This window comes from Cervus elaphus, chromosome 18, assembly GCF_910594005.1.
Source record: "Cervus elaphus chromosome 18, mCerEla1.1, whole genome shotgun sequence".
Taxonomy (NCBI): domain Eukaryota; kingdom Metazoa; phylum Chordata; class Mammalia; order Artiodactyla; family Cervidae; genus Cervus; species Cervus elaphus.
Genome location: NC_057832.1, coordinates 47394106 through 47413428, shown reverse-complemented (window position 1 = coordinate 47413428; position 19323 = coordinate 47394106). Strand labels below are relative to the sequence as shown.

At 36.5% G+C, this 19323-nt stretch overlaps 1 protein-coding gene across 9 annotated transcripts in view; it reads right to left on the bottom strand.

Moving 5' to 3' along the window:
- Nucleotides 1–19323, bottom strand: part of CACNA2D1 (calcium voltage-gated channel auxiliary subunit alpha2delta 1) — a 509130-nt gene that overhangs the window by 112032 nt on the left and 377775 nt on the right. For 8 of the 9 annotated variants that reach the window (XM_043871918.1, XM_043871920.1, XM_043871919.1 and 5 more), the window contains exons 8-10: nucleotides 14048–14117; nucleotides 11771–11821; nucleotides 8460–8559 (exon numbers count right to left, since the gene is read on the bottom strand). In XM_043871918.1, coding sequence (XP_043727853.1) covers nucleotides 8460–8559; nucleotides 11771–11821; nucleotides 14048–14117 — 221 coding nt within the window. Of the gene's footprint in view, nucleotides 1–8108; nucleotides 8370–8459; nucleotides 8560–11770; nucleotides 11822–14047; nucleotides 14118–19323 lie in introns of those variants that run through there. The other variant, XM_043871926.1, reaches the window with a different exon arrangement.

Below are 19323 nucleotides of genomic sequence, written 5' to 3'. Positions count from 1 at the left end.
TGCATGGACCTTTTGAAGGAGGCCGCCATTATCTTCATTACCTCCACCATGGTTTGGCCTCAGGTCAAACAACAGGAAGGGAACACAGCCCCGCCCATCAACAGAAAATTGGACTAAAGATTTACCAAGCATGGCCCCACCCATCAGAACAAGACCTGGTTTCCCCCTCAGTCAGTATCTCCCATAGGGAAGCTTCCATAAGCCTCTTATCCTTATTCCATCAGAGGGCAGACAGAATGAAAACCACAATCACAGAAAACTAACCAGTCTGATCACATGGACCACAGCCTTGTCTAACCCAGTGAAACTATGAGCCAGGCTGTGTAGGGCCACCCAAGACGGATAGGTCATGGTGGAGAGTTCTGACAAAATGTGGTCCACTGGAGAAGGGAATGGCAAACCACTTCAGTATTCTTGCCTTGAGAACCACATGAACAGTATGAAAAGGCAAAAAGATAGGACACTGAAAGATGAACTCCCCAGCTCGGTAGGTGTCCAATATGCTCCTGGAGAACAGTGGAGAAATAACTCCAGAAAGAATGACGAGACGGAGCCAAAGTAAAAACAACACCCAGTTGTGGATGTGACTGGTGATGCAAATAAAGTCCAATGCAAGTAAAATCCAATACTGCATAGGAACTTGGAATGTTAGGTCCATGAATCAAGGTAAATTGGAAGTGGTCAAACAGGAGTTGGCAAGAGTGAACTTCAATATTTTAGGAATCAGTGAACTAAAATGGACTGAAATGGGTGAATTTAACTCATATGACCATTATATCTACTACTGTGGGCAAGAATCCCTTAGAAGAAATGGAGTAGCCCTCATAGTCAAAAAAAGAGTCTGAAATACAGTATTTGGATGCAGTCTCAAAAAGACAGAATTGTTAGGTTGTTAGAATAGGAAAAAGGAGTTCAAAATGGTGGTGGCTAAAAGACAAAGAAGGGACAAGCCCACGAAAAATAATACAAAGTAAGGTCTGAGGACCTGAGTGAGGACCCCAGGTAAAACAAACAGCCCTCCTGGCTAGCCCAATTTACATAGTGCAGGCTCAGGGGGTTAAAAAAACAAAACAAAACATATAAAAAGAGGAGCCAAAATTGAGCCAGGGGACTGTCTTCTCTTTGCGTCTTTTGGGTCAGCATGCCCTCATGCCTCAAGGATGTATTTTCCTTTATTTTCTAAATAAAATGGAGCTGTAACACGGAGCTGTAACACTGGTCTGCCTGAGGGCTGTAACACTGGTCTGTCCATTGCTTCAAATTTTTGTTGTGACAAGACAGAACCAAGGAAATTACAAACTCCCCCGACAGAATGATCTCTGTTCATTTCCAAGGCAAACCATTCAATATCACAGTAATCCAAGTCTATGTCCCAATCAGTAATGTTGAAGAAGCTGAAGTTGAATGGTTCTAATGAAGACCTACAAGACCTTCTAGAACTAACACCCCAAAAGGATACCCTTTTCATTATAGGGGACTGGAATGCAAATGTAGGAAGTCGAGAGATACCTGGAGTAACAGGCAAATTTGACCCTGGAATACAAAATGAAGCAGGGCAAAGGCCAACAGAGTTTTTCCAAGAGAATACACTGGTAATAGCAACCTACATTTTCTATTTCTTTATAAAGTTTAGGTCAGTAATATTATCTCCCTCACAAGGTTGTTGTAGAGAACAAATGAGTAACTATTAAAAACACATAGAGCACTCCCTGCATCATGAGCAGTGTTAAGAAAAATCAACTCTAATAATCCACTATGATGTGATTAAATTGAGGATTAATACATATACTAGATAAACAATGAACAAATATCTACTTTAGATCTTGTTTGTATTTATTTTCTAAAGAACAAATCTATGGAATAATATGATAAGTTATTATCATTTAGTGACTTTTCAATTCTGAAAATGTACTAATCATTTTTCTCAGATAAAAAAAGCAAAGAAAAATATATAGTTAATAAAAAATCAGAGTTGACAAAAGTATCTCCTTATGGTAAATAATAGCCATAAACCACTAAAATAAAGTAAATGATACTAATGAACCTCAACCAAACAAGCCATTATAGGAGCAACTAAGACCACTGATAAATTTCTCTAGGAGTAGAGTGTGAAATCACTGTGACTTCATCTTTCAAATATTTTTTGCAATATTCACCTTAGAACTTGCTTGGATTGTACATCTTTTAATATCACTCTTCTCCCCTATTTTTGAATATGTAACTGAGACATTTCCATAGTTTTAATCTGAGATATTGAGATACATTACCTCCATATCAAATGCATGCAGAATTCTTTTTAAAAGCAACATATTCACTTTACTTACATGCTCAGACACCTATTCAAGCTACATCATGTGAGTGTGCCCCAGCAAGGATTTACTGTGAGCTGTCAGGAGAGCTGTCAATGCATCAGTAAAGTCTGTATTACCCTGATTCATGCAGATCACAGGGAAACATCTTGCAATTTTGTTTCAAAAGAACTTAGTTAACAACTGTCTGTAAAGAAACACACATTTGACAGCTATAATATTTTCAGGAAAAGTAAAGGTCAATGACAATTCCATCTAAGTTCTTTATTTTAGGTAGGAAAGAATCATTAGTTGCTGGCTAAATGTTGAAAGCATACAAGTCATTCAAATTCATTTCTATTGTTTAGTCAGGAAGTCTTTTAAAAAATACTTTTAAAAGTATTGTTAAGTTTCAACTTAAGTAGATGCTACTGGTGCCCCACCCACATTTCCATACATGCCATCCCAAATCTAACTGCACCAGGTTTCTGGGAGCCTTCTGCTTGTGGCCAAGGTGGCCTGGGAACACTAAGAAATTAACATTCTTTGGGAGCCATCATTAACTTCAAATGCTCTAACATATTGTCCACTTGGAAAAAAAGAATAATTTCAATTCATGCAATCTACATTGGTTCTCAGAATCTCCGAGGATTAGCTCTATTCACTGAGTGGTAACTTATTTGGTAGTCCATTGGGTATTAGTTCTCTTCTTTTTGGGTTTTACTTCTTACATTTGTCTAAATCTTTCCCAGAATTACTTTCCATACCAGCCACTGGTACTTGAGTCCTATCTCATGAACTATTTCAAAGGAAAGTCAATATAAAGTGATACTAGCAGAGATCTTAGGAAACAGATCATCAGGATGGGATGATCCAAATTTTAATTCCAAAGTTAAATAATTCACCAGCCATGTGGCAACAAATATTCCACTGGTAACTGGCTGTGCATCAGTGATAAATAGAGTAAAACCCCTCAGAGGTGTTCTTTCATCTGCAGTGACTAGAACACAATACAGATCACAAAAGAGGCACCAAGTATTTGAGAAATATGATAATAGTAATCATAGGGACTTGAGGTTGGTTAGTTGTTGTTAAGGGCTTCCCAAGAGGCCCTTGTGGTAAAGAACCCATCTGCCAATGCAGAAGACATAAGAGACTTGGACTCAATCCATAGGTCAGGAATAACCCCTGGATGAGGGCATGGCAACCCACTCCAGTATCACTGAAAAAAGTGATAACCTCAGATCAGCTGACTATCAACTAAGGTCAACGTGTGAAAGCCAGAAGACATATAGCAGCCAATAAAGAGAATCTAATCCCCTAATGTCAGGTCAACATGTGCTAGAAAGAGGCACAGAATTTGCTTTTGAAAGTGACATAATTATAAAGGAGGCCACATTCACAGACATGGGAGGATTCTATGCAAGGGTGAGGACACCAATAGGCACAGGATGGGACTCTAAGAGGAGAATGGGGACATCCAGTGAATAGGACTGAGAACACTGAACTTCCAGGTTCCCCTATGCCCTCTGAATAGGCATACCTCTTCCCCATAGAAGGTAGTAGTTTTTCCATGCTAGAGACCATACATGATGAAGCCTGCTATCCTCAAGATCTAAGTTCATCTTCCTCACGGTTCTAGGCAACAAATAGACCAGGTGTCAACATGGCTTACCTGGAAAAATAGTCTCTGCTCCAGGGTAACAGAAGAAGAGAATATGCAACAAAAGAGATGCAATATTTGTTTAATATGAATCAGCAGATAGTGATGATGGAGATGTTCTCCAGCAGATGTGGAGAACATGCCAGGGAATGGATGTTGATGGATTTTGAGGCAAAAACCACCTGGGCATTAACTTGTTGTGAAGGAATAAGCAGCTTGAGATAAGAAAACAGGGGAACTCTTGCACAGTGGCAAATGGCTTGGCTGGTTGGCCAATGCCCTTGAAGAAACAAGACAGGAAGCCCTTCCCTAGACAAAGAGTTCTGGAGAAGAAGCATAAGGATGGATCTATGGGAGCAGGCATCAAATGTGCAGACGTCTGTTTGAAATCAATCACCACCGGACAACATTCATCACAGAGGAGGTACTAAATAATGGGGTGGATAGGAGGATTTGTCCACTGGAAGTCATTCAGGCTTTGTATGTAGGAACCACAAATAAATGCAATAACCAGGTAGAGAGAGGGACCTAAAAATATAGGCTCTTTCTCATCTAGCATGTATACCTATTGCCACTGGTGAATGGCCAACCCACTGGAAATTATCCAATGCTGAGAATTCAATACAGTATCACTCTTCAAAAAGACATTTAATGACTTGCTATCAAATAGGTTATAACCAGTCTTTATTTATCCTTCTGGAATGGGGTAAGGTCAATTTTGTTTTACTTGTTATTGATACAGTTTTCAGTTAAGCGTTCCTCTTTCTGTTTACACTTCGTCATCCACTAAAATAATCCTCTTAACCGTCTGATTTACCATGAAGGGTTATCTTTATAGAATGTTGCATAACCTCGCCTCAAATCAAGCAATCTATTTTATGGTAAAGGAGGTCCAACAACAAACAAATGACCACAGAATCCACTGGGTCTATGATATAATGCATCACTTGGGAATTGCCAGTCTGAAAAAAGAAAAACATTGGGATAGTCTCTTATATGTGAAAGCTCCAACTTGGAGATTACAGTCTTTGAATTAAAATGCTGTCCATCAAGATGCAGTTTATACTTTGAACTATGGCATGAAGTCCACTGACGTCCTGGCACAAGACTGTATCCACTCATAAAAAAACAATGGTTACCTTGTCAGGAATTTTTAAATGGTAAAAGGATCAATTCAACAAGAGAACATAGCACTTGTAAATAACTATGTACACAATATGGGAACACCTAAATACATAAAGCAAATATCAACAGACACAAAAGGAAAGATGACTGTAATACAGTAATAGTAGGGGACTTTAAGATCCTGCTTTCATTAACGGCTAGATCATCATATAAAAAAAATCAATGAGGAAACAGTTGACTTGAATGACATGTTAAACACCATTTAAGGATTATTAACTGGATACAGTGGATTCTGGACAGGTTTCTAGCTACCATCACCTGCAACTTTCTGTTTCAGTTCTCTCTCTTAAGACTGGAGGCTATTATCTCCGCACATATGGAATGCTGGTACACACCTAAAACCCTAGTTCACTTGACCTCGAGGCAGAATAGCAGTTCATATACTACAAAGCTTCTAGAATTCCTCAGTAGGATTGAGTTCCTTTAAATTAAATTTCTTTAATTGGTTTCCTTCCTTCCTTGTCTCACTTTCTTTAATTGGTTGTGTTTCTTGGGATCATGTCACAAAAGAATCCATTTACACTGGAATCCATGAGTAAGAATCAGGAAGAAGCCATATTAAGACATTAATCATATTTAATGTCAGCTGGTTTTATATAAATTTCATTTGATATGCCAAATCTGTACTGAATTTAATGTTTTTACAATTTCCTCTTTTGCTATGCCAAACATAACATTTTGTTAACAATCTTTCCAATGCAGTTGTAATAAAGATGTTTATGTGCAAATTAAACTAATTGATTACCTTCTCTAATCAATTTATTTCAGAGACCAATCATTACATTTTACTTGTACACAAATGCTGAATATGTTATGAGCTAACACCCAGAGCCAGTTTATAAAATCAGACTAACATTAATCAGAGCTCTTATGCAGTATCAAACTTTACTAACAATATCAAGGATATAAACAAGCTAGGGTTTCCCTGGTCGCTCAGAAGGTAAAGAATCTGCCTACAATGCAGGAAACCTGGTTTCGATTCCTAGATTGGGAAGGTCGTCTGGAGAAGGGAATCGCTATACAATCCAGTATTCTTGCCTGGAGAATTCTATGGACAGAGGACCCTAGCGGGCTACAGTCCATGGGGTCTCAAAGAGTTGGACATGACTGAATGAATAATACTTTCTTGGATAAGCTAAAGGACGCTAAATGTTCAGATAAGACATAGAAAGAACTGGGCATAGAGGGCAGTTCCTAGGTGTTACGAGCTGAACTGTCTCCCCCTCAAATTCCTATGTTGAAGTCCTAAACCCTACTATCTCCAAAATGTAACAGTAAACATAGGTAATTTTTTCTATGAGGTGAGAGAAAACAACAAAATTCTGTAAAGCAATCATCCTTAAGTTAAAGAACAAATAAATTTTTAAAAAAGAGGGAGGGGACACATGGAAAAAAAAATGAGACCATCAGGGTAAGAGCATATGACACCAATATCACTGGTGTCCTCATAAGGAGAAGAGAAATCAGTCTGCACAGAGGGATGACCAAAGCGAATGGCAGCAAGAGGGCAGCAGTTTGCAAGCCAAGAAAGTGGCCTCAGGAGAAACTGACCCTGCTGGCACCATGATCTTGGACTTCCACCCTCCAGAACTGTGAGAGAAAAATTTCTTCAGTTTAAGGCACCCATTCTGTGTTATTCTGGTTAAGTAGCCTTAGAAAACTAATAGACCAGATCCTCCCTTACTGTATTGAAGACACTCCTCTGGGGTCAGATGAAATAAGTCTCAAAAGAGGTGTGCAGGGTTCCTTGTATAGTGGGAGTATTTAAACCATGAAATATTTCCAGTATATTACCCAGAGTGTTATATTACCGACTAGGTAATTTTAAAGCCATCTTGCCACACAGATCTTGAGTTCTATTTATGTTACCCTTGTGTGTGAAAGTCTCTCAGTTGTGTCCGACTCTTTGCAACCCCATAGACTACACAATCCATGGAATTCCCCAGGCCAGAATACTGGAGTGGGTAGCCTGTCCCTTCTCCAGGGGATCTTCTCAATCTATGGATTGAAACCAGGTCTCCCACATTGCAGGCAGATTCTTTACCAGCTTAGTCACAAGGGAAGCCCTATGTTACCCTTAGGTAGGGATATTCTGCTAAAAGCATTTTCAAAGTAATTTGTCTTCCCCTTAGTAAACAATTTATCTAACTACTTGAGGCTCTGGTTGACAAGATTAACTCAGTTCCTCTGACTACATTTTTCTTCCAGTGGGTGCCCTTCCAGTGAAGGGAGTAAACTGACTGTAAGCCACCTGCTTTAACTTCCTCCCACATGGTTTCAGAGGCAGAGCCATTCTCTTATGTTCAATACAAAATGCTGCTGCTGCTAAGTCACTTCAGTCATGTCCGACTCTGTGTGACCCCATAGATGGCAGCCCATCCAGTTCCCCCGTCCCTGGGATTCTCCAGGCAAGAACACTGGAGTGGGTTGCCATTTCCTCCTCCAATGCATGAAAGTGAAAAGTGAAAGTGAAGGTGCCCAGTTGTGTCCAACTCTTAGCAACCCCATGGACTGCAGTCTATTAGGCTCCTCCATCCATGGGATTTTCCAGGCAAGAGTACTGGAGTGGATTGCCATTTCTTTCTCCAAATACAAAATGAGTTCACCACAATTACTTCTTCTTTCACTTTCATCTCTATGAATATAACCACTTCAAACATGAAATTAAATCAACCAGTGCACAGTCATGAAATTTTCTGCCAAAATACAAATTTAATTCATAAATTAAAATGAGATATAGTAACATTCATTCTGTCCTGCTTTATTTGCTTCAGAATTCAAAGCTTTTTACTTATGAGAGGAAGGTCTAAAATGGTTCCTGGAAATAAGACTTTTAAGAAAGCACATTCAAATATCTATTAGTTCTCATGTTAATAATAATAATAATAAATAAACTTTAAAAACACACTACATTATGGACATATGTCCAGTGTGAAAGTTGAGAATTATAATGAACAGAAAAGAGTCATACAATTATACTGCAAAGTCAATATTTATTTGGAGTTACAATGACATCAATGAGTACAGGGGTGCGTGTCAGCTTTTTAAGCTCTTCTGAGTCAAAGAGAATATGTATATAATGTTTTCCCTTCATATTCATTACTTTAATCATTTCTCTCATGGGTACAAACACCGAGAAAGGACCCTGGTGTGGAAGTATAGGAGAGTAAGTAACAAGACAGAACAGCTTCGTAAGACAGTCTTGTAACAGGACCAGAAATATCTCACCCTATCTATGACAAAACACAATCAGACACTTAAAATCAGAGAGAGAGAAAAACTGCAGATTTAACTCAACAAAAATGCAATCATCATATACTTACTGAAGCTACATTCACAAAATCGTCATCCGAGAGGGTTTCCAACATTTCAGAGACAGATGTTCGGATCAGTTTAAGTGTCAATCCACTAACACTCCCACTCCTATTTTAAAACAAAAAACGGACCCACACATGTTAATGACTATGCATTTAGTCAACATAAGACACCCTAAGAAAATGCAACTTATGCACTGACACTATATAATATGAACATAATTTTGTCTTTAAAATATCAGTACTAGAAAAAGTCCTACTTTTGATAGCAATTAGAAATAAATTACAAGAAATTTTCTTTCTTTGCTATAAGCATCAGAATGTATTTATCTCTAATTACAATAATGAAAATTATATTTCAAGTGATAATCTAAATAAACCACAGATACTCATGGCATATTCACTTTTTCTAGAAATATATACTGAATATCAGCTCTATTAGCCAAGTTAGAAGTGAGGGCTACAGAGGTTAATATAATGCAGTCATTGCCGTAAGAGCCCACTATTTGACTTGATTAAACAATTATCAAGTAGCAGCATAAGAATTTGATAATAGATTTGTAAACACAATGCTTTGTTTTATTCCTAAAGTATTCTCAGGGATTTAGTCATCATTTATCTTGTCTTTACATATTTTATGATCCTGGATGACCTCATCTATTTGTGTGGCTCATCTCCAGGCAATTTGTTGCTGTTGTTCATTTACTAAGTCATGTCCAACTCTGTGACCCCATGGATTACAGCATGCCAGGCTTCCCTATCTTTCACTCTCTACCTGGAGTTTCCTCAAATTCATGTCAACTGAATTGGTGATGCTATCTAACCGTCTCATCCTCTGCACCCCCTTCTCCTTTTGCCTTCAATCTTTCCTAGCAACTGGGCAATTAACTTTCACTTTTGTATCTTTTGTATTCACTTTTGTAGCTCCTAACTTTTCCCCAGCTTTTTCTAGCTGTTTGTTAAATGACTATGGGTTCAATGTCCAAAATGACACATTAGTCCCAAAACTTATTTTTCTTTCCTACATATGTCCTTGATACCAACCACACTAGATCTCAGTCATTCAGTTTCATTCTCCCTCTCAACTTTTCTTCCCACTCAGACAATCTCTCTTATTCATTCTGCTTTACAGTATTCTCTCCATCCCCTTTCCATTCTAGCTTATGTGCTTACCACCTCAAGATCCAGAGCCAGAATAACAACCATTCATCACTTAGTTCCTTCTCTGTCCCATGCTAACAGGTGAAAATTCTGGCAGCATATCTTTGTCCACTTCTGTTACCTATAAAATGTTGCTGTTTAGTCACTAAGCCGTATCCGGCAATTCTGCAACCCCGTGGACTGTAGCCTGTCAGAATCTCTGTACATGGGAGAGATTCTCTCCCAGGCAAGAATACTGGAGTGGGTTGCCATTTCCTTCTCTAGGGATTCTTCCCAACCCAGGAAGTGAATCTGTGTCTCCTGATAGCAGGCAGATTCTTTACCACTGAGCCACCAAGGAAGCCCTACCTACAAAATAGTTAAAACTACAAAATATCCAAGAATCTTGAAAGCCTTGCATTCAGAAAGTTTCATCATCTTCTCTCTCTCCTACCTCCACCTTCTATATCGTCCCTCTAGACGTTCCCAACAGCGCCACTTTGCTTCTAGCAATTCTCCCAGCTGAAATTCCACTCTCTTTCTCTCCCTTCCATGCCTGCCTTGTTAAATCTAAGCTATACAGATTCAATTCTAATCTTCTCTCCTTAATGAAGTCTTTCCTGACATTCAAATTGAAATGTGCTCTCTCGCCAATGTATTCCTTCAGTGCTGTGTCATACTTTATATCTCGCACTTTCTATAATTGTTTTAAGTTATTTGTGAATATGGTTTCAGTTCACTAATACATTTGAATCATCTTGGTCTCTATATCATCACATTGTATATAAGATACTCTCAGTTTAGTTCTGTTGAAATAATTTTTTAAAATGCCATTACAACCTCATGCACATTTATTTTTAACTTTAGTATATCTTATGCATTCTAAACATTTTAATATAAGAAATTATGTCTGGACATTAGCATATATCCAATAGGATTACAACATATTGCATTCCCATTTAGATTTATATTTCAGAAGACTATCAAGGATTAGCAAATGTACAAAATCTACAATAATTTAACTTAAAAAGATGAAATTTAAACTCATTTTAACAAATGAAATGAGATTTAATATCTAAGTTATATTTGTTGGCTTCATTTATCTTCTCTTTCTCAGGCAAGATTATAAGATTTTAAACTTGTTTACTTCAGGTTATAATGGAGGAATTTTCAAATGCTGACAAGATCCTGTGAAATGAATTTAGTTGCCTATAAAACATGGAATTTTGTTACTTCCAGTGGCAAAGAACAGATGAAAGGCAAAGTGTCAGTTGCTCAGTCGCGTCCGAATCTTTGTGACTCCCTGGACTGTACCCGCCAGGCTCCTCTGTCCACGGAATTCTCCAGGCAAGAATACTGGAGTGGGTTGCCATTCCCTTCTCCAGGGGCTCTTCCTGACGCAGGGATTGAACTCAAGTCTCCTGCACTGCAGGCAAATTCTTTCTGTACCACCAGGGATGTAAAGAACAGATGAGGATATAATCTTTTTCTCTCAGGGAAAAAAATACAACTTTTATACCTCATGTTTTTAATTCTGTAGTATTGCTCTTAAAAACTGAATCTTCACAGTAGGATATAGTCTTCTCTATGTTCTACAGTTTCAAATTTCAATTTTAATCTTATTGGAAGATTATACACACATACCTAACTTGAAACAATGTGACAAATAAATAACCAATATAAAAACTAATAAATTTTTTTCTTGTATTTCAGCATTTCCCTTGAGAAAGTTCCAGTATGGACGTGTAATATATCTAGTAGTAATCTATTTTGTGACCAATCCCTAAAAGATATTTGGATCAATAGTGACTAAGTGCCATCTAAACAATTCTACATTTTTTGTAGCAGAAACTGATTGGTTTTATCAACCATGTACTTTAATACTGTTTAACAAGCAAAAAACTAGAAGCAAATTAATAATTTTTCAAAAAGCTTAGACTTCAGAAACAAGTCATAATTTTCAATTCTGACAAAGATTCCTCTCATTTTCAACAAGAGAATTTTTGTTTGTTTTGTTACTGTCTTAATTTGATTTCTTTGTCTGGATATAAACATAGTCATAATAATTATTCTTTGTTTTTTTCTTCCCCACCTATTTCTAGTCTCATACTATTACTGCTACTGAAAACCCTCCCTATGTTCTCAGTATACAAAAAATAATGTAATGTTTAACTACTTACACATCAACCAGAATAAGCATGTCTTTAGGAGATGCAGCACCTTGGATGTACCTGAAACAAATACACACATGAGTATTTTTTTTTCTCTTGTATAATCTCAAACACTGATATCTGTTGAATTGCTATTTACTGATCTCTGAGATATTTTCCAAGCATGGCCCTATGTCCTTCCTAGCTGGGTAGATAATACTATTTAATTCATGATTATGCAACATCAACTTAAAAACACAATATTTAACATAATAGAGATACCAGAGGTATAATATTTAAAATATGTTTTACAGGTATTTATAACAAAGGAATAAGAGACGTGCTTTAATACTAGGAGTACAAGAAATTAACTTCTGGAAGAGTATTTCCCTAAGGGGGGAGAAAAGTTATCCTAAATTCCATTTTGCTGACCACAGTTTTCAAAACTCATTTTAAGGAAGAATAATAAAAATGAATAATAAGATTATGTCATTAATTTAAATACACACACACAAAATTCCCACAGAAATAAATTAGTAGTCTAGGAATGTGAAAAAACAGTATCAATAAAAGGGAAATAGAAAGGGATAATAAAATAATTAGAAACAGAGCAATATATATTGTTATTTCTAAGAGTTTCAAGTAGTGGTTTTCAAACTTTACAGTATCTAAAAGTCACCCGGAGAGTCAGTTCAAAATGTTGATTGTCACGCTAAACCCCAGTCCTAAAGATTCAGAATCTCTGTGTAGGAAAAGAAACTCCAGGAGAATAGCCTAGTCACTGCAGACATAAAGTTAACTGAAGGTGAATAATCCCCAAAGCTCATGGTGCCTGGCTGTGGACTGATGGGAACTAGGGCCTGCCTTCCCTAACAAAAAGACCTGGGTCTGAACTCAGGGTTCTACTTATTGTCCACCACTCCAAATCTAGCTTCTCAGAACCCTGCCAGATAGCTTGCCAATTAGCTTTCAGACAACATTCAGCACAGTTAGTAACTATTCAGGATGATATGGTCATGGAACAGAATTTTTAGCTTGCATTCAAGTTTGCTTCTCTATCAGAAGGCAAAATGGCAGGGTTGCTGGGTTATTTCAATGAAAGGCAAATCTAGTTCATGTCTAGCATTTTGACAAATGGTCCTGGCATGTGTCTCCATGGGAAAATGAGAGGATAGAATTTCATCTGTCTCCTTTGGTTGGGACCTAATTTCTAATTTTCTGCCAAAACAACTGGTTCCTGAACCTAAATCACATGATGGCAGAGGGTTTGCCTCCATTCAGCAACCTATGGCTCCAGAGCCACTAACTTGGAGAAATATTAACAAGAATAATATGTGGATTAATAGCATCTGGTAATATTATACATGGTTGGTATTAATGTAAATTGCTACTAGGACATTTAACAGAGCATTTAAAAAGCTTTAAATATATTTCTTTGAATTAACCATTATATATCTTAGAATTTGTTTGAATCCTAACAAAAAGTGAGAAATAACCTATATGTCCATTAATAGAGGATTTTTAAAATAACTTACCATTTAGTCATTCTTTTAAAATGATGTTGTGTGTTTCTTATGAAAAGGTACTCAAAGGTACTGATATGAAATAGTAGCTTACAAAGCAGTATACTGTATAATAACATGCATACTCTAAAAAATATATAGCCACACATTACATACATTAAAAAAATCAATTAAATACATAAGTTTAACAATTATTTCCCAATGAGGGTAATTATGACTTTTTTGGTATTCTTCTACTTATATATTAGGATAATGAGTTTCTTTAGAAGGAACAATTAAACTTTCTTTTTGGAAAAATGAAACCTAAGCAATATGTCTATAACTAGGGGTAGCTCTTTCCTTGGGGCTAGTTCTCATTAATTCACTGCCAGAGGCAAACTACCTTCTACTCTATCTGGACACTTTGTTAGAATCCTACTACAAGTAAGTGGGAGTATTTCAATAGAAATCCCTAAAAGCAAAAAGAGATTTAGAGATGACATTAACTAAAAACTTAAAGGAGTCCACTTCAAATGTATTTGATGAATCAGTTCAACAATATTCATGACCAGTGCCCACTGAACTCATCATTTTCATTTAACTTTAAGTATTTTTAAAAGTAGAAGTGTATAGAAAATGCAAATGTATAGAAGAAAAAAAAAAACACTAGATCTCTATAATAATCAGACAGTATTAACACTAATAATAGAACGAGTCCCTCCAACTTTTACACCAAAAAAAAAGAAAAAGAAATAAAATCTATTTTGTCTTTTTCATCTTTTCAATATTACCCAAACATTCTTACCATGGTCTCCTGCGTACATCATAAAGGTCAATCTTGTTTGGAGTTCTACTGTTATCAACCCATGGAGAAGCTTTAAAAAAAGAGACAGAAAGAATTAGAAAGAACAAGAGAAGTTAACTTTAAAATAGAGAATTAAAACCAAAATATGAGGTATTATCTAGGAAAGTAATATTTTTAAAAGTTACAAAGCACTAAGGACACATTCCACTTATCCAGAGCAATGTTAAAATGGGAGATACCAGAGTTTTATGCCTTTAATCTTTATCTTTTTTAAATGGAAAACAACATAGCAATACAGAACAAAGTGCCTTAAGTCAATTTTTTTTTCATATTTTTTCAGAAATAACCTGTAGGCATAGGGATGTTCAGAGTGCCCACGAGTATGTTTCACGAAGTGTCCAGAAAATATACATTTTCTTTCCTCTCTACTAACAGAAAAATTGAACAGAAAATGTATTTGCCACTAAGGAAAACTGTACTTTAAATTATTTGATCCTTTTATTTTCATTCAATGTTATACTATCTTGGTCTATAAAAAGACTGTTTTTCTTGGATTGTTATCACATAATAGCATAATTTTTTAACCTTGTTGTTGTGTTGTTCAGTCACTAAGTCATGTCCAACTCTTTGTGACCCTAGGAACTGCAGCATGCCAGGATTCCTGGTCCTTTACTGTCTCCCAGAGTTTCTCAAACTCATGCCCATTGAGTCAGTGATGTTATCCAACCATCTCATTCTCTGTCACCCCCTTTTCCTCCTGCCCTCAATCTTTCCCAGCATCAGGGTCTTCTATAATGAGTCGGCTCTTCCAGTCAGGTAGCCAAAGTACTGGAACTTCAGATTCAGTACTTTCTGTTGTTCAGTCACTCAGCTGTGTCCAACTCTTTGTGACCTCATGGACTGCGGCACACCAGACTGCCCTGTCCTTGAGTTTTCTCAAACTCATGTCCATTGAGTCGATGATGCCATCTCATCCTCTGTTGCCCCCTTCTCCTGCCCTCAGTCTTTCCCAGCATCAGGGTCTTTTAGAATGAGTCAGTTCTTCACATGTGATGGCAAAAGTATTGGAGCTTTAGCACCAGTCCTTCCAATGAATATTCAGGGATTATTTTCTTTAGGATTAACTGGTTTGATCTCCTTGCTGTCCAAGGGATTCTCAAGAATCTTTTCCAGCACCACAGTTCCAAAGTATCAATTCTTCAGAGCTCATCTTTCATGGTCCAACTCTCTCATCCATACATAACTACTGGAAAAACTATAGCTATGACTATATGGACTATATGGACTTCTGTCAGCAAAGTGATGTCTCTGCTTTTTAATACGCTGTATAAGTCTGTCATAGCTTTCCTTCCAAGGATCAAGTGTCTTTTAATTTCATGCCTGAGGTCACTTTGAACAGTGATTTTTCAGCCCAAGAAAATAAAATCTGTCACTGCTTCACTTTTTCCCCATCTATTTGCCATGAAGTGATGGAACTGGGTGCCATTTGAATGTTGAGTTTTAAGCCATCTTTTCCACCATCATCAAGAGACTCTTTAGTTCCTCTTCACTTTCTGCCATTACAGTGGCATATTTGATAATGGCTAGTTCATTTAAAATTATAACTTAAAAATTAAACTATAATTAACATAACTACACAGAAAAAAAAACTTTTCCTGATATTTATTTGAATGATGTGAAGTAATTCAAGTACAGATTCAAGAGTCTTCTATTAACTAATAGAAGATGTTTCAGAGTCTTTATCATTTTGCAGTAAATAAAAAAGTATGTTTAACTGCTTTTAAAATGTAATTATTTTATACTATTCCAATTAACTCTAAACTTACTTTAATTAAAATACTTTACAAAGCTTTACACATACACATACACCCCTTTGACCCAATGGAGAACAAAAAGTGCTTATGAATTGGATGATAATTTTATGCCAAAGTCCTCCTCTCCTTGAACACACTTAGACATGTAACTCTTGGGAAAATTCCCAATAATAATTCATAGGATGTACGTCTCTAAATGTATTTTGCCCTTTATTGCGAAATGATGAAAATTATGTAGAACTTTTCTGAGAATCATGTTTATTAGCTGACGAAGATAATTTGGCCAATTAGGATTTGTCAAAAATATTTATTACTGAGCTTCTCCTTGACTGTGAAATTGCTTTCTTATTAGTACCTACATAAGAAAATGATTTATTTATTCATTTAAAATAACTAATCACATTTATAAGAAACAGCTAAGCTTAAATATAGCACTCTTCCAACAATATGTACTGATACAGTATGCAACTGTAATGGCAAATTTACTTTATTATTTTCATTTACATCTGCAGAAACTTAAGAGTTAGTGAGATAAACTATGACTTTTTTTTTTTCTTTTTTTCTTTTTGTGGTAGCTCTAGAATTTAGCAACAAGCACTAGGCAGACATTTTAGTTCACATTCAACTATTACATAATTCCTCAAGTCTGGGTCTTTGTAATAACTTCAAATTTATCACATTCTTCTTTCAGTGAAATCCTGGGCTGGTTGTACATTTATTCCCTCTTAACTCCAAATTCACTCTTTTATCTTGTTTTATGAAAATGTCTCTTGGTCCCTTAAATATTTTTCTTTTACCTAACAAGGACAATTTAAGCTTTCTCAGCAGATGATGAAAAAAGACATCGTGAGACAAGGGTTTCTACATCCTGGTCTGGTTTGTTTGCTCCAAGGCTCTGGCAGTAAAGTGCAGCTTTCCTGGTGTGGCTCGGGCAATACATATTCTCCAGAGCTCACGCGTAGCTTCTCCAGAACAAGGCTTATGGAGCGCTGTCTGGTTCTCCAGCAGTACCCTCGGATATTTTTTCTGGAGAGCCTCTGATGAGACACATGCAACTCAGAGGGTGAACTTGCAGCGAACTCTGTGACACTGCAGTACCTTCTCTGCCGTTTGATGGGCCAGAACCACGTCCTCTGTAAAAGGGTCTGCACCTCAATCCAGGGGCACGCGGGGACCAAAGTCTCTTCTCTGGCTACCTATTTCTGCCCTACGGGGGTTAGTTATATAATACTGTACCTGGAATTCCTGTATTATTTAGACTTATCCCTACTTCTAGCCAATTCCTCTTTAATCCCTGCCAAAGTTAATAATTCTTTATTAAAAATTAACTAGCCCTGTTTAAAATGTTGTATTATCTCTTTTCTGATTCAGACTGATACAAATATTTTGGAGAGAGAAGTGGGATTGGTTACCACTGACAATAAAAGTGATCACCATGAGTTGAAAGTGATCAACCAGTGTATTTGAAAATGGTTAAAAAAAACCCAGGAATTTGAAAGTCATATTTAAATTAGATTTCTGCCATAGCTGTACATATGTCCCCTATGGCTGATTTATGTTGATGTGTGATAGAAAACAACAAAATTCTGTAAATCAATTATCCTTAAATTAAAAACTAAATTAATTTAAAAAATTAGATTTCTGAATTCTTTACAGAGCACATTCACCCAGGACTTCTGGTTTTGGTATAACTGCCTATTGAAAAGAACTGTGATATTTATTCAGAGAAAGCAATGGCAATCCACTCCAGTACTCTTGCCTGGAAAATCCCATGGACGGAGGAGCCTGGTGGGCTGCAGTCCATGGGGTCACGAAGAGTCGGATATGACTGAGCAACTTCACTTTCACTTTTCACTTTTATGCATTGGAGAAGGAAATGGCAACCCATTCCAGTGTTCTTGCCTGGAGAATCCCAGGGATGGGGGTCGCACAGAGTTGGACACAACTGAAGTGACTTGGCAGTGATATTTATTAAAATGTTCCATAAAATTTATTTCTTTAAAGACAGAAAAAGGGGTCATAATTTACAATAGGAGTCAGACATTAAATTGTAACATGTTTTATGACTTTAGATGGCTTCTATTTAAAAGCATTAATATTGTTCCCATAGAAGTCTGTAGAGATATTTACCAGAGGGAAATAACCGTTGGCTATTTTAAGATGTTTACATTATGTTAAAATTAAATAATGTACTTTCGTCTGTGATACTAATTAGCTGATTGTAAAATCCCATTGTGGTACTTATATGGTACATTATTTATATAGGCTCAGAAAGAAGGAAGGTCAAATAGTAAAAAAAGATAATAACCATACATTGTAATTCCCTGGAATAATCAGTTTCATAATGAGGTTCAATGAATGCTGCGCAAAAGAAAATCAGAGTTTCTACAAACCTTGCAAAAAGTGAAATATTGCTTATTTTGAAAGTCCCTTTTGCTTCCAATAAGATTTTGGAATGGCAGGAAAAAGAGGTAGAAATTATAGCCTACAATGTGGGCATCTCATTTCTGAAGGCCATCATTAATGGTGATAATGATCACTTGTTTTTTTATCTGAATAAAAAATGAACTGTGGGTATATCTTTGACTAAATATACCTGATGGCATTTCTACTTTACATGACATTTAGTGTGTGCTATGTCAGTGATCAAACCATTGATTTAAAGTGTTTACCTATATGTTAACACAGAATACTGAAATATTCTTGAGAAAGTATGCACACTGTTGAGCCCTTTTCTAGTAAATATGGTTAAAAATAAGAGTATGAGTTTTTCTTTTCTGCTAGGAAGTAACAAAGTACAAAATGATGAACTGAGGGCTGATTCTCTGGTAAAAACACCATTTTGAATGGGATCTAATTGCATGTTCAATTAACAAGTTAAAATGCATTTTTAAAATTCAAAAAGACTTCATATTTTTAGTCTCATGGCAAAAAAAGTAAGTTTTCTCATACTAAAAAATGCCTGCAAAAGCCAACTGTCATTCTATTGCCTGGATCTCTCTTTCTTTCTCTCTTTCTTTCTCTCTCACATACACACACACACACAGAGTTTACCTGCAGTTACTTACACTGCCATGCTTTTTTTAAAAGGGCATATGCAAACAAATTCTGAAGAAAGATAAAATTTGATAGCTGTTGTAATCTAGATTAAAAAACCAAGTTTTCTGAGAGAACAAGACAAAGAAAGACTGCTCTGGGGAAAGCCAAATGTATTCTATTTGGAATTATGGATAAGTTGTATATGACTAGAAATGGGGCTCTGGGATCAAAGCATATAGGATAGGAACAATGAGGCAGGTTGTAGAAAATAAAACCAAATAAATACTAAAGAGGGGGAGAAACAATTTGGAGTACATGGAGAAGGTTTAACTGTGCAGTAAGAGGTAAAACTAAAAATGTAGATTAGGTTAGATTCTTTGGATGGCCTGAAGCCACATTGAGCCAGATGTCATTAAGTGAACA